Raw genomic sequence first — 16,708 nt, forward strand, 5'->3', positions numbered from 1 at the left:
ATTTCAAAACGGAGGTGAGTAATTTTCTAAATATTTTCAAATTAAGGTCAAGTGAGACCCCGCAAAAGAGTTCCTCTCTCTCTTCTTTTCTGTCTTTTCTCTTCTCTCTTCTTTTCTCTCTTTTATTTTTTTCCCTTCAAAAAGGAGGAAAATAGAAGTTAGAAAGAAAAAGAGAAGGAAGAGAGAGAAACCACAAAAGAGGAAAAATTTTGCGATAATCACAGCAACATATTTTTCAGCTCATGAGAAGAGCAAAAAGATGCAAGAATTCCTTGATCTATAACAAGGAAATTCTACATTGGCGGAGTACGTTACTCATTTTTGCAGTCTCGAGAGATATTGTCCCAACCTTTATGCCACTAAGAAGGACCGAGTGTTGAAATTCGCTCGAGGATTGAAGCCTGTTTTACGTACCAAGGTGTATACCTGCACACCTATGACCATTGATGAGGCTCTTGAGACAACCTCCCTTTTAGAACAAGATTGGTCTGAGTCCCAGAGGACACAATCTTTTAAAGGACAGCAACAACAACAACAAGGACATAAGAGTTGGCTTAGGAAGCGTCAATTTTAGAGGCACCAGGGTGAAAAGAAATTTCATCCACCTTTGAAGAAGAACCGGTACAACAACAACCAACAACAACAGTATAAACATCGACGACCCCAGTACCAGCAGCCGCAATGCCAGCATCAGCAGCCTCAGAGGCAGATCACAACAGCAGTGGGATGTCCCAAGTGTCCTGTCGACCATCCGGGTCGACCTTGCCCTCATGACACTAAAGGATGTCTCTATTATGGCAAGATGGGTCACTACATAAAGGACTGTCAAAATAAGCAGTCAAATGATCAAAAGAGAAATGCACTAGGAACATCACAACCAGTTCAGCAGAGACAACCTCAGCAACACCAGCCACAACAGTTGCATCAGCGGAAACAAGACAACCAGAAAGCTATCGCAGGACGTGCCTATGCAGCAACAGTAGAACAAGTGACCAAAGGCAAGTTAGTCCAAGGTACTATTTCAGTAGTAGGTCATGCAACTTTTACGTTATTTGATTGCGGCACTCCACATTCCTTTATATCTGTCAGATTTGCTAGAACATTGCCTTTGACCGTAGAGTCTTTGAATTACCCGTTGGAGGTACGAACTTTGACATGTGACCAGTCATTTTGTAATTCTTATATTCTGAGCATCGAGGTGTCGGTGGCATGGCAGAACATGCCAGCTAACGTAACTTGCTAGATATGACTGAGTTTGACGTCATTCTAGACATGGATTGGTTGTTTGAGTATCATGCTCAAGTTCTCTATAGAGAAGGCAAAGTAGTCTTATTTCCGCCTAATCACCTTGTTTTAGAGATCAAGCTTTCTCGACCGTTGCGAGATAACTATTTGATTTCTTCCTTTAAAGCCCAGAAGTATTTGCAAAATGGGGGTACTGCATTTCTGGTCAGTATTACCCCAGTAGAGCCTGAGTTAGTTCCGATTGAGGACTTGGACGTAGTTCAGGAGTTCCCCGATGTGTTTCAAGATGAGTTACCCGAATTACTTCCAAAATGTGAGATTGAGTTTTGTATCGAGTTGTTGCCTAGAACTACTTCTATTTCCAAGGCACCGTTTCGTATGGCTTCGGCAGAGCTTGAAGAGTTGAAGAGACAATTGGAAGAGCTTTTGAAATAAGGTTTTATCCGACCTAGTGCTGGGGTGCACCAGTGTTGTTCATAAAGAAGAAAAACAGATCCTTAAAGTTGTGCATTGACTATAGAATGCTCAACTAAGCGACGATTAAGAATAAATACCCGTTACCAAGGATCGAGGACCTTTTCGATCAGTTGCAGATGTAAACACCCCAAATTTTCACTCACCTCCCTGATATTTTCACCAAACATCATCATCCAGCATTTGAAATCGCCGGAGGGAAAAATGGTCATTTTCTGAGCCCAGACCTGGCAAAAGTCCAAATTTCATCTAGAGCTCTCAAAATTTCTCTATTTTTAGCTCAGATGTTCAAAATTTTATTCCTGACAATTGACAGGCATCTCCAAGTCTTGGTTCGGGATTACATTTCATAAGACATGGCATTGCATATCATTGCATGAGCATTTCATATCACTGCACTGTACAGCATGTCATTTCGAGGTCCAAAACTCTTGATTTCAAAATTTTCAATCCAGATTCAAGTTTCAACTCTTTTCAAAATTGATTTCAAAACCCTGGGTCTTTAAAATTATCAATTCTTCCCATTTTACCCCTAGGGCTCTGAATTTCAAAATATTTCCTCAGAAAAATAATCTGGATAGTTTTCAATATGGATTTCAGCCACTTCAACTCAGATTTTGCCCTTTTGTTAGCTATTTCAAATATCTTCCTTTTACAAAATCGCCCTACAGGGGCCAACTCTTTCCAAAAAATCTTGTTTTACCAATTAGTCCAGATTTTATGAAAATTCCAAAAAGAAGTTGTTGTTTTATCCTTATTTCAATAAAGAAACAATGTGGGACCCACACTGAGGTGGTGTCACACAGGCTTTTCTTTTGAAAATTTGAATTTTGAAAAACCCAAAAATATAGGAGCCTTGTCCCCTGGGTTGGTGCCACTTGTCCTTTCTCTCTCCTCCCATTTACCTGCCATGTGTCAGCATAGGGTTCACCTAGAGTTGGCGCCACATGTCACCTTCTCTCTTCTGCCACCCTTTGACACGTGTCAGTATGGGACCGCCTTAAGATGCCGCCACATGTCATTAGTCATCCTCTTTATTTTATGCCACGTGTCAATGTCTACCATCTTCACCCTGTGCCAAGTGTCATTCCAAGGTCACCATGAGATGCCACGTGTCATGGGTTGTCCTGTTCAGAAAAAGTAGAACTTGTCTCCCCTGAGGTGGCACCATTTGAATTATGTCTCCTGCAGGTGACACATGTCACTCTCTCCTTTCCTCAGGAAAAGCAAGCGACACGTGTCAATCTCTGCTCCTTTCAGAAAAAGCAGAGGACACATGTCTCTCTCCTATTTTTCTCAGAAAAGTAGATGACACATGTCATCTCCAGCTTCCTTTAGAAAAAGTAGAAGACACATGTCACTTCCTGCTTTTCTCAGAAAAAGCAAGTGACACATGTCACCCTCTGCTCTTCTCAGAAAAAGCAAGGGACACGTGTCTCTCTCTGCTTTCTTCAGAAAAAGCAAGTGACACAAGTCACTTTCTGCCTCCTTCAGAGAAAGCTAGAATTCAAATGTTCAAACTCCAGGCTGAGATGGCGCAAATCCTGAACTTCACCTTTTCTATTTTGTGTGAGATGGTGCCACGTGTCCCTTTTCCTCCCTCTTGCCACATGGCATTGTAGGAGCCACCCTGAGGTGGCGCCACATGTCCATCCTTCATTCCTCCAGAGCCAACCTCCATTTGAAATTCAAATTCTCCTCTGAGGTGGCGCCATTTGAGAAGGCCTCTCTAGACAGCTGACACTTGTCTGCCACATGTCCAGATCTCCTTTCATCAGAAAAAGTAGAATTCAAACTCCTCTGAGGTGGCACCTTCTGAGCCCACTGCTCTGTTCTTCTGACATGTGTCAAACACTTTTGAGGTGACACCAATCCAGAGCCCCACTTGGCTTCCACTCTTTTATTTAATATATATTTTTATAAAAATAGCCCCATGAGGTGGTGCCACCTGAGGGCTCCCTGCAAAAGCCAAATTCAAATTTCAAACCCCCAGATAGCACCCCCTGAGATGGCGCCACATGGAGGGCTCAGATTGAGCCTGTTTGAAATTCAAATTTTTTTCAGAAAATCTATAAAAACAAGGCTCCACGCCCAGCATAGGGAGACCATCTTTTGAGAACTCTTGTGAACTTGAAAATTTGACCTAGCCTTCTTGAGAATCCGATTTTTGCACTTTGGAATTCATGCCCCCTTTGGCTCAGTGAAGAAGGTGTAGTGGGTCGATTTTGGTGAACCATCCGAAGCCCGGAGCGAAGGAAGAACAAATCTCGTGATAGCCGCCCCTTTCAAGAGCTCCTACGCTGTGTAACGAAGCAAGGTGCACCTCTTTTCCTCTTCAGTTGATTTCATAATTCGATTCGGGAGTCGTTTGAAGAAAGAGCTCATCCGAGAGATGAATTGAGCTATTCTCATGAAACGACATACATAAAAATATTCAATTATGCTTCCTTGATGATTTTGAGCATTCATGCATTTATCTAGGTTTAATTTGCATTTTATTTCATTAATTTAGCACGTTTCATGAATTAATTAGGATTAATTTAGCATTTATTTCAATTCTGTTCATTTTCAGTAGTTCTCTGTTTTTGTCAGTCAGTCCACACGTCATTTCACGCATTTATCTTTTATTAAAAATCCCAAAAAAATCACAGAATGCGCCCTTAGGTGTTCCTAAAATTGTGACAAAAATTTGGAAGCATTTGAATTTGTTTACTGGGGTAAACATTCAAAATGGCAAGTCGGGTTTTGTTACCCGGGATGCGTTTTAAAAAGTATTTTCCGACTTGTAAAATCGAGATCTCCCTCATGGGATATCCGATTTTCAATCCGAAAGATGTTCTGAACTTGGGAGAATGTCTAGTTTTTAACATGATGTTCTCAGAGTTTTTTGTTTTTTTTAATGTCTGACAAAAATCCGAGAATGCGGGACATGTGTCAGAGCCTGATTTGGGCCTCTGAGACTTTGGATCGACTTAGGTCGATGGGTTCTCTTTGTGTGTTGCTCCAAATCCAAAACTGTAAAAAGTGAAAGTTATGTCCAAGATGTCCTCGGTTTGCATATGAAAGCCTGTGATTTTTAGAACAGTTTTGATACCTGCTTCAGATTGTTCTTGTCAGTCCTCTGTTTTGTTACATTTGTCAGTTCTGTCAATTTAGGATTAAAAATTATATTTTTATCAATGTTTCTGTTGATCAAATGCTGAAGTCATGAACATGAAAGTTGTCCATGTAGGTGTCTTGAGTAGCTCTGATTAATATCATAAATTTCCATGGCTGTTTTCTATTTTCTTAGCATTTGACATCAGATTAGGGTGATTTTTACCTCTGTCAGAACCAAATCCCTGTTACTGAACTCACCATGGCTCAAATCCCGAGACTGTAAAAACCAAAAATGTTCCATTTCGGGTCCTTTAGCAGTCTGCAAAATATCAGAAGTTTTCATGGTGTAAATCTTGCATTATCATATTAAGCATTGCATTTGTTTTGGATCCATAGGCAAAATCCACCATTTTACAATTTTCTTCAAATTTTAGCATTTAAATCATGTCATTTCGTAATTTTTAGCATTCTAGGCTGCTTATCAGAGTAAGTAAATGCTTCATACCAAATTTGGTGCAATTTGGAATCCTTTTGAGGTTCAGATTAGCCATAATATCAAAACAGGGTCCCGCAGGACCCGGATCCAAGTGAAAAACAAGCGAAATTCATTATTTTGGATAAATTGCAAAATGTCAAATTCTGATTTTACAGTCCTAATGTGTTTAGCAGCATGTCATCATGTCTCTTACTGCATTTTATCATCATTTGATTCAATTTGAATTTCAAAATCTCAATTTTATCAAAATTTCCTTCAAAAACCCTGATTTCAAAGGTATAACTTTATAATTAGGGGTATTTTGGTCATTTTGACCCCAATTTCGAATTTCAAACTATTTTCTACTGAATTTCTTGCATTTTCATCATTTCAAATATCAAGGAAGCATGATCATAGGGTTTATATCCAATTAAATCCAATAATTTCATAATATTATTGGAAAATCTTGGAAAAACCCACATATTTGAGCTAACCCTATTTCAAGTTTGGCAGGGACATTCAAATGGAGGAGCTGAAGTTTGCAATTCCATTTATTTTATTTATTTAGTGATGTAATAATGTAAATTTTGGAATAAGATTTTAATTTCCTGCTTAGACTAGGATGCATATCATATAGTTTGAATTTATGCAATATCCTGCTTATGTGATTCATGCATTTTATTTCAAAGCACTATGGATGTTCACGAATGGCACGTGCACTAACTCTTAGGGAGTTGATGGACTCGGTGGGATCCATATTTACGGCCCTAGTCGGAATATGGACGAGACCCAGATCCATCATCTTTCTATTAGTCACATTGAGCCTACACTCTTAGGCTATCTTAAAATGCACATCATATTTTCAAAGCATTGTGCATTAAATCAATTAAACTCTGAACATATTCATGGCCACAGTCAGAATATGTGAAGGATTTATTTTGACTTAATACACATTTTCCAACAAATTTCTTAGAAAATCTTTCAAAGTGCATTCATTCACTCATATCATTTGCATCATGAAATCATTGGTCTTCTCACGATTTCCTTAAGAGAAACTTTATTCTCAAGAAAATCGATTTCTCAAGAAAATCTGAAGATTTTCCAAAATCGGTTTTCCCAAGTCAAGTTTTTCCACAGTTTTCCATGGAAAAGTTTATTTTCTCAAGATTTTCAAAAGGAGTTTCCCAATCTTTCTCAAGAATCAAAAATCAATTTTCAAGGGCAAAATTCCCAGGATTTCAATTTCCCAAGTTTGAATTTCCTTCTTCAATGAGTTTTTCTATATATTTTCCATCATTTTCCTAAGAAAATTCTCGAAGTCCGAGTTTTCCTGAGAAGTGTTTCCCTTTTTCAAATGTTCACCTTTTCTCAAGAATCACTTCCATTTTCCCAGGATTTTCGACTATTCATGATTTTCCCACATCTTTATGAGCTTTCTCATGTTTTCAAAAACCCCTTTTCTTCTGAGTTTCCTAAGAAATTGATTTCCATCATTTGCCTTAGAACTATTTCCAACTCCAAAGCATTTTCCAAGCATACATCATGTTTTTCCAACTTCCATTTTCTAAAATCTCATAGCACATGCCTGAATTCTCTGCGCATTTAGGATGGAACACAATTTCGATAATTTCACTAAGTCAAGCACAATTTTGGTCCTTGGTTCGATTACCCCTGTTAAAGGCGACAGAAACGGTCGAACCTCGTACCGACAGGTCGAGCCCCATCCCATGGATTTTCCCGCAATTTTCAAAACGGAGGTGAGTATTTCAAAATAATTTCCAAAATCCCGTCAAGTTTGAATCGCGAAAGCATTTTCCTTTCTCTTCCGCAAGGAATGGAAGACGGGAAAAATTTTGCGACGATAACAGGTTTGGCGACCGTGATGGGACCTGTCCTTGTCTGATTAAAATTATGCTTGACTTAGTTCAATTATCGAAATTATGTTCACAAAATGTTAGCTCTTTTACTTTCAATATCATGTGAGCCTAGGAGCCTAGATTCTGACCTAGCTGACATTGATTGCATATAGCTTAGGCATGGTTTGGTAGGACCAGATTGAGGAGATATTTTTATGCTCACATAGACTTAGGTCTAAATACAACTCTCCTCAATTTAGGATCTGAATGTAAACAATGTATGCTTCTTCAAAGATTTTCAAAAGTCTATCTCTCTAGGATTTAGAGCCATCTATTTTTTGCATGTGATCATTTTTCAAAATCTCCATTACCTATCATTACCCGGTCTTCACATTGCTGGGCTATCTTCCAGAACCCTAGTTCGGGACAGAGCCTCACAACTGGGCCAATTATTTGGGTTAACACCCCCCTACCACGTACCGCGGGCCACAGTCCAAAGTATATCGTTAGGCGCTCAAGGATGTTGGAAAACCTTACCTTAGAACCAGAGTTGAAATTATATGCTACGTACCTCGAATTTCGATTCGGGTATATCGGCATAACTGGATTGGACAAAGATGATCTGAACCTAGAGTTAGGATTAGGGTCCTACAACTGTTTTCAAAACAATGCATCTAGAGTCAGCCTTTTAGGGAGTGTTGTATGTGCATAAATGTTTGTGCAGGATGTGATTGTTCTTATATTACCTCTATTTTCTTATATTTTTCCTAAAATATTTTCAAATACCCATATTTTCATCTTTTCCCTTTATTTCCTAAAACCCTGGATGATTTTCTCAAATATCCCATTTCTTTCAAAACTCCAGGTGATTTTTCATTCTTCCGTTCCACTGGATCTCAAATTTCCAGCTGCATTTGTATCCTGCCTGCAATTTTTCAAAATCATATGTTTTCTTTCCTTGGATTTCAATCATTTTGTCTATTTGCCAAATTTTCCATCTTATTTTCTTCTTGAATACCTTGATTTATTGCGGTGAAAATTGTTTACCCACCTGCCTTCTCCTTATTCTAAATTCATTTGCGGATTGTTTTTTTAAAAGATATCTCTTTCCTTCAAAAATGGTATTTTCCTCGTGGTTGACGACCTCGCCTAGGTAACAAGGCACATTTTTCGTTGTTATTTCTATTACAAAGAATGACAACACAATTGTCGTGATTTCAGCGGCGACTCCATCCCTAGTAATGGGATATTCTTCCAATTGTCTACCACATCATCAATAATCATTTTTTTTCCCAATCCAAAATTTCCTCAGAGTCTAATCAAGACTTCATCCTGCAGAGAGCATCCACAACATTTGATGGTTCGAACAAGGTCAGGAAAAAGAACCACATCACCACAGTACTCCTCAGCCTCAGAAGAAGAGATGGACTCCCCGCGATCCGAGAGGAGTCAGGAGCAGCAGCAAGGGGAGGATTGCATAGACCCACAGATGTATGCCATGTTCCAGAAAATGATGACCAAAATGATGAGTGAACACGCTGGGACCAGTGCAGAGAAGAATCCATTCAGAGAGAAGTTCCACGGGCACAAGGATAAGAAGACTTCCAAGAAGCAAGTTCAGCCAGAGAAAATTTCAGATGAATCAGAATCAGAGGAAGACACCGATGAAGAATATAAGGTGCCTCCGGCATTTCAGAAACAGGGCCAAGAACAAAGGAGGAGTCGCAAATCAAAGAATCAAGTTGCAGAAGAGCCCCTGCAGTCACAGTTCAAAGAAATGGCCAAAGTTGTTAAAGACCTGCAAGCTCACGACAAGGGCAAGAAAGTCTTCACTAGCGAGGATTTTTATGATGGATTAGAAGGAGATGAAGAATTGGAAAATTTGCCCCGCAAGTTCATCAAATTCGATGGTTCTGGTGATCCCAAAGCCCATCTCGCCATGTTCTTCGCCGAATGCTCCAAATTCAAGAGAGACAATAGGGCCCTATTTCTCTGTTTTCCTCGTAGCTTAGAAGGCACTGCCGCCAAGTGGTACTCCGAGCATATCAATCCAATCGAGCTACGAGAATTCGATAAGGTGGTCAATCTATTCATCGAGCAATTTTTGTTCAATACTGAAGTGCTACCAACGTTAAATCACCTCTGTAATCTGAAGCAGGGAGATAGTGAAAAGGCCAAGGACTTCATTCGGAGATGGAGAGAGACCTGCAACAAAATGAGGGATCCTATATCAGAGAGGCATGCCTTATCGCTGATCCTGAACAACTTCTCACAACCTTTGAGAAGTCTTATCTCCACCTCGCCTTCCAAGTCTTTCATAGAGCTTACTGAATGAGCCGAGTGGCTCGAGATGGTGTTGGAAAACGGTGTCTACGATGGTATCACCCTCGTCAAGAACAATCTAGATCCAAAGAAAAAGGCAAATTTCACCTCATCTGCCAATATCAGCCGCAATGATAACAAAAGTAGTAAGGGCAGCCATGCGGATCGAGAGGAAAGACAGAATAGCAAGCTATCTCAGCCTAACTTTTCACAGAAGGAAAAGATAAAGCGTGAAGGTTGGAGTAGTGATCGAGTGTTCACTCCTCTCAAACAAACACTCGAAGAAGCCCTTGAATTCATGCTGACTAAGGGATTAGTGAAGCTCCCAAAGGCCACAACTCCTCCCACCATCATGGGAAGGTTCAGGAATCAGTTTTGCAAGTTCCATCGGGCAGTGGGGCATGACATTGATCATTGTTTTATCTTCAAAAATATTATTCAGGATTGCATTGACAAGAGCCTCCTTGCTGAAGAAGAAGAAGAAGACGAGCTGGCCATCTTGACCAAGCCTTTCCCAGATCATTCAGAAAATTGACGATGCCAAAGTTTCCTGCTTTCTCCCTTTCGTTTTGCCAGTCACCTCGTAGGAACAAGTCTGCCCAGTTTTTGCAACCTTTTGGTCGAGTGTTTATAAATATGCAGTCTTTTTGTCATCAGTTCTGCTTATCAATAAAATGTCAATTTTCTTCATATAATACTTCTTTCTTTTGCCCCATTAGGGCACCTGTTTTCATTTTGAAGAATCTTCTTTGCCTATTCTTTTCAAGACGAGGGGCAATTTATGAGATAAATGAAATTACCTATGAGGGTTTTTCAAAAATCGTGAAATTTTTGAAAATTTTCTACAAACATCTTTGTTATGATCACCCAAAATGTTAATATTTCGGTCCAATCTTTTTCAAAAATCAACCATCGCGGTGATCTTCTTTTCTTAAATTGGTTTCGAACCATTATCTTTAAAATCAACCCTGGCGTTGATTTTCTTTTCCAAAATTAGTGTTAAACCAATTCATTTTCAAAATCAACCCTCGTGTTGATCTTAACTTCCAAAATTCAATTTTGAATCATTATCTTTAAAAATCAACCCTTGTGTTGATTTTCTTTTCCAAAATTATTGTTAAACCAATTCATTTTCAAAATCAACCCTCATGATGATCTCTCTTCAAAATCAACCCTCGTGTTGATTCTCCTTTCAAGTATCAGCTCTCACGCTGATCATTCTTCAAAATCAACCTTGCAATTGATTTTCTTCCCAAAATGATTTCTCACTTTCAAAATAACATTCTCCTTTTACTTTAAAGATCCCATGTTCTAGCACTTTCTTCATGTCAAAGGGATAATATAATTTTGTTTCCTTTCCTCGATTTTTAAGCATCAATAAAATTCGCCAATAGATTGGCACCATTTTATTTTCGTCTCTTTCCTTTTCACAAATATGTCTCTTGTAAGGAACGATCTTGAAGACGTCTCTCAATCAAGAAGCACGTCACTTTATTCCTCGATTATCCTTCTTTGTATTCAAAATTTTCCTCCCTAGTCACACTGGGGCATTTTTTTGAAAATTTATATTTACCTCAAAACATCCTGTATGCAGGCAGGATAAACCAATCTCTCATTTTGCATGTATATGCACCCACTTGCATTCATTTGCACTTCATTTGCATTTCATGTGCATGTGCATTGCATTTGCATTAACTATGCACCCAATTCCATTTCCCATTCAGGATAAGGGGTTAATCCTGAAAATCAGACCACATACATCTAAATATGATGGTCTTTTTTATTGCAAGTCAAATAATCCAGTCCTCGAACTGGCCATTATCAAAACTTTCAATCCCAGTCCTTGCACTGTCGTTTTTCAAAATTCAATCTTCTGATTAAAGATTTTCCTTTGAGATTCGAGCCTTGACTCAAACTTTCCTTCGAAGATTTGAGTTTTAACTCAAGTTTTCTTTCCTTCAAAATCTGAACTTTCCAGTTTCTTTTTAAGATTCGGGCCTTGACTCAAACTTTCCAGCTTTCCTTCGAAGATTTGAGCTTTAACTCAAGTTTTCTTTCCTTCAAGATCTAAACTTTCCAGTTACCTTTTGAGATTCGTGCTCTGACTCGAACTTTCCTGCTTTCCTTCGAAGATTTGAGTTTTAACTCAAGTTTTCTTTCCTTCAAAATCTGAACTTCCCAGTTTTCCTTTGAGATTCGAGCCCCGACTCGAACTTTCCAACTTTCCTCTGAATATTTGAGTTTCAACTCAAAAATCTGAATTGGCCTAGTTTTTCCTTTGAAGATTTGGGTTTCGACCCAAACTTTTATCTCCTTAGAAACCAAACTTCCTAGCTTTCCTTCGAAGGCTCGAATTTTGACTCGAATCTTCCAGCTTTCCCTGTAAAACCTAAGTTCTGATTCAAATGGTATTTCAAAACCAGCTTTTGAGTTAGGCTTACCTTCAAAATTCCAACTTCGTATTGGATTTACTTTCGAAATTGAGGGATGTGTCAATTCGGATGTCAAGTGATCTCTTTTACTAAAGATTTCAAGAACACTTTGTCAATTTGTCAATCAATTACCTGTTGATTTTAGAATTTTACTACACAAAATTTTACCTCAGTTTACCTTCAGTATTACTTCCAAAAGGGCAAAGCTTTTGTGAAGAAGGATTCAAAATCCAGATTCTTTCTATTGGCCAACCAAAAGGATGAAAGATAAATCCTCGATATGGCCAGAAAAGAAGATTCAATGTTTTTGCAAAGCCATAGATGATCGATATTGATCGCAGTCAATGACACATCTTTAAAGGTTATTCTTGTAAAGACGAGGTAGTGGAAATATCCTGAGCGCTAGAAAAAGAGAGAATTCATCCAAGCCCTGTTTCCTCAAAATAACCTAAGCTGCAATTAAATATCCGCAAAAGGGATCTCTCACTTGTCGTCAAGTTGAAGGCAAATTAAGCGAGTAGACCCCCGGGGCCAAAGAAGATTTGAAACATCTCCAAGATGACGGAGTTTGTGATGGATCCTTCCAGGGAAAGTCCAAAGCACTGTCGAGATGAAGGCAGATGCGATAAACCTACCGACAATCCCTAAAAGATATTTAATTTCAGCTATCCTTCAAAAATCTCTAGCCAATAAGCCAATACCGTCAAAGAAGGATCAAAACATCTCCAAGTTGACGGAGTTTATGACGTACCCTTTTCAAAAAGAGAGCAAGAGAGGAAAAAGAAAGAGAGGAAAAGCCGGAACACCTTCAAAATGAAGGAGAATGTAGCCAAAGCCCAAAAGAGCCCGAAAGAGTGCAGAAAGATTATCATGAGAGAAGCTCCCAGAATATCAAACTGCCAAATCTATCAAGAATCTTCTTTAAATTTGTGAAATTCTATTATTAATATCCTTTCGTCAATTGCTTTCATAATATCAAATTCTCTTTCCTGTTCATATCAAGGAAATTGATAATTTCTTTGAAGAAGGTCAATCGCAAGCAATTTGGATTCAAAATCTGGATTCTATGAAGTCAATCCTGTTTGGAGGTAATACTTCAGGTAGAAAAGAAGGAATATTTTCACAACAATGAGCATCATTTTCAATTACTTTGAATCAACAAAATTTTCAACATTTTGACAATATTTTCTAGCTATCCTGACGTTAAGTGAGAGCTTGATGTCCATATTGATGTATCTTGACCCCTTCGAGAGATTTTCCTTTGTCGCCTTTCACATTGTTGAAAGATTAGCCTTATCTCCGAAAGGATAGCCTTTATCATCTTTCACGTTGTTGAAAGATTAGCCTTCTCTCCGAATGGATTGCCATTATCTTTCGCGTTGTCGAAAGAATTGTCTTATTCCTTTGGATTGCCTTTATCATCTTTCACATTGTCGAAAGAATCACCTTGTTCCTTTGGATTACCTTTGTCATCTTTCGCGTTGTCGAATGAATCTCCTTGTTCCTTTGGATTACCTTTATCATCTTTCGCATTGTCGAAAGACTCGCCTTATTCCTTTAGATTGCCTTTTGTCATCTTTCGCATTGTCGAAAGAATCGCCTTGTTCCTTTGGATTACCTTTGTCATCTTTCGCGTTGTCAAAAGAATCTCCTTGTTCCTTTGGATTGCCTTTGTCATCTTTCGCGTTGTCGAAAGAATCGCCTTATTCCTTTGGATTACCTTTGTCATCTTTCACGATGTCGAAAGAATCGCCTTTTTTCCTTTGGATTACCTTTGTCATCTTTCGTGTTGTCGAAAGAATCACCTTATTCCTTTGGATCGCCTTTATCATCTTTCGCATTGTCGAAAGAATCGCCTTGTTCCTTTAGATTACCTTTGTCATCTTTCGTGGAGACGAAAGAATCGCCTTATTCTTTTGGATTACCTTTGTCATCTTTCGCATTGTTGAAAGATTAGCCTTCTCTCCGAAAGGATTGCCTTATTCATCTTTTGCGTTGTCAAAAGAGTTGCCTTACTCTTCTCTGAAAGAGTTTGCCTTGTGTGTCTTTTGCGTTGTCAAAAGAGTTGCCTTACTCTTCTCTGAAAGAGTTTGCCTTGTGTGTCTTTCGCATTGCCAAAAGAGTTACCTTATTTTCATATCCATCTTTCGCGTTGTCGAAAGAATCGTCTTACTCCTTACCTTATTCATATTTCACACTGATGAAAAATTCATCGGATCGTCTTGATCATCTTTCAAAATTGCCTCTTACAATTCCATTTTCATCACCTTGTTCCTCTTCAAGAAAAGTTGTCTTATTCACCTTCCAATATTTCATTTTTCCGCCCGATCAGGATAAGGGTACAAACCTGAGCCTCACTCAAAGAGGTATTCCATTTTCCGCCCGATCAGGATAAGGGTACAAACCTGAGCCTCATTCAAAGAGGTATTCCATTTTCTGCCCGATCAGGTTAAGGGAATAAACCTGAGTCTCATTTCGATGAGATATTCCATTTCCCAATCAGGTTAAGGGTCAAACTTGAGCTACGTTCCAAGTGAGGTATTTTTGTCCCATCCAGGTTAAGGGCATAAAACCTGAACTTCTCTCTCTTAGAGCAAATCTTTCCTCTATATTCTTCGCTTTATATCTACCATCTTCCTCGGGCCAATTTCTTCACATCCAGTCAGATCCTTCTAACTGGGGCATTTTTTATATATATAGCCCAAATTTGGTGTGTTTTTCTTTGCCACAAGCCGGCTTAGTAGCAAAGAGGGGCATCTGTAAACACCCCAAATTTTCACTCACCTCCCTGATATTTTCACCAAACATCATTATCCAGCCTTTGAAATCGCCGGAGGGCAAAATGGTCATTTTCTGAGCCCAGACCTGGCAAAAGTCCAAATTTCATGTAGAGCTCTCAAAATTTCTCTATTTTTAGCTCAGATGTTCAAAATTTTATTCCTGACAATTGACAGGCATCTCCAAGTCTTGGTTAGGGATTACATTTCATAAGACATGGCATTGCATATCATTGCATGAGCATTTCATATCACTGCACTGCACAACATGTCATTTCGAGGTCCAGAACTCTTGATTTCAAAATTTTCAATCCAGATTCAAGTTTCAACTCTTTTCAAAATTGATTTCAAAACCCTGGGTCTTTAAAATTATCAATTCTTCCCATTTTACCCCCAGGGCTTTGAATTTCAAAATATTTCCTCAGAAAAATAATCTGGATAGTTTTCAATATGGATTTCAGCCACTTCAACTCAGATTTTGCCCTTTTGTTAGCTATTTCAAATATCTTCCTTTTACAAAATCGCCCTACAGGGGCCAACTCTTTCCAAAAATTCCTGTTTTACCAATTAGTCCAGATTTTATGAAAATTCCAAAAAGAAGTTGTTGTTTTATCCTTATTTCAATAAAGAAACAATGTGGGACCCACACTGAGGTGGTGTCACACAGGCTTTTCTTTTGAAAATTTGAATTTTGAAAAACCCAAAAATATAGGAGCCTTGTCCTCTGGGTTGGTGCCACTTGTCCTTTCTCTCTCCTCCCATTTACCTGCCATGTGTCAGCATAGGGTTCACCTAGAGTTGGCGCCACATGTCACCTTCTCTCTTCTGCCACCCTTTGACACGTGTCAGTATGGGACCACCTTAAGATGCCGCCACATGTCATTAGTCATCCTCTTTATTTTATGCCACGTGTCAATGTCTACCATCTTCACCCTGTGCCAAGTGTCATTCCAAGGTCACCATGAGATGCCACGTGTCATGGGTTGTCCTGTTCAGAAAAAGTAGAACTTGTCTCCCTTGAGGTGGCACCATTTGAATTATGTCTCCTGCAGGTGACACATGTCACTCTCTCCTTTCCTCAAGAAAAGCAAGCGACACGTGTCAATCTCTTCTCCTTTCAGAAAAAGCAGAGGACACATGTCTCTCTTCTATTTTTCTCAGAAAAGTAGATGACACATGTCATCTCCAGCTTCCTTTAGAAAAAGTAGAAGACACATGTCACTCCCTGCTTTTCTCAGAAAAAGCAAGTGACACATGTCACCCTCTGCTCTTCTCAGAAAAAGCAAGGGACACGTGTCTCTCTCTGCTTTCTTCAGAAAAAGCAAGTGACACAAGTCACTTTCTGCCTCCTTCAGAGAAAGCTAGAATTCAAATGTTCAAACTCCAGGCTGAGATGGCGCAAATCCTGAACTTCACCTTTTCTATTTTGTGTGAGATGGTGCCACGTGTCCCTTTTCCTCCCTCTTGCCACATGGCATTGTAGGAGCCACCCTGAGGTGGCGCCACATGTCCATCCTTCATTCCTCCAGAGCCAACCTCCATTTGAAATTCAAATTCTCCTCTGAGGTGGCGCCATTTGAGAAGGCCTCTCTAGACAGCTGACACTTGTCTGCCACATGTCCGGATCTCCTTTCATCAGAAAAAGTAGAATTCAAACTCCTCTGAGGTGGCACCTTCTGAGCCCACTGCTCTGTTCTTCTGACATGTGTCAAACACTTTTGAGGTGGCACCAATCCAGAGCCCCACTTGGCTTCCTCTCTTTTATTTAATATATATTTTTATAAAAATAGCCCCATGAGGTGGCGCCACCTGAGGGCTCCCTACAAAAGCCAGATTCAAATTTCAAACCCCCAGATAGCACCCCCTGAGATGGCGCCACATGGAGGGCTCAGATTGAGCCCGTTTGAAATTCAAATTTTTTTCAGAAAATCTATAAAAACAAGGCTCCACGCCCAGCATAGGGAGACCATCTTTTGAGAACTCTTGTGAACTTGAAAATTCGACCTAGCCTTCTTGAGAATCTGATTT

General features: G+C 39.3%; 1 protein-coding gene across 1 annotated transcript; it reads left to right on the forward strand.

Annotated features, from left to right (window-relative positions):
* Positions 1–1,245: 1,245 nt before the first annotated feature.
* LOC149837697 (uncharacterized) lies at positions 1,246–1,680 on the forward strand. The gene has a single exon (XM_090008103.1). It carries the CDS (start codon positions 1,246–1,248, stop codon positions 1,678–1,680), a length of 435 nt encoding a protein of 144 aa, XP_089864229.1.
* Positions 1,681–16,708: the final 15,028 nt, after the last annotated feature.

The sequence above is a fragment of the Nuphar pumila genome, chromosome 5 (assembly GCF_984573655.1).
Source record: "Nuphar pumila chromosome 5, dmNupPumi1.hap1.1, whole genome shotgun sequence".
Taxonomy (NCBI): domain Eukaryota; kingdom Viridiplantae; phylum Streptophyta; class Magnoliopsida; order Nymphaeales; family Nymphaeaceae; genus Nuphar; species Nuphar pumila.

Excerpts from the sequence above, each read along its gene's own strand:
- LOC149837697 (XM_090008103.1), top strand. The coding sequence starts at position 1,246 with ATGACTGAGTTTGACGTCATTCTAGACATGGATTGGTTGTTTGAGTAT.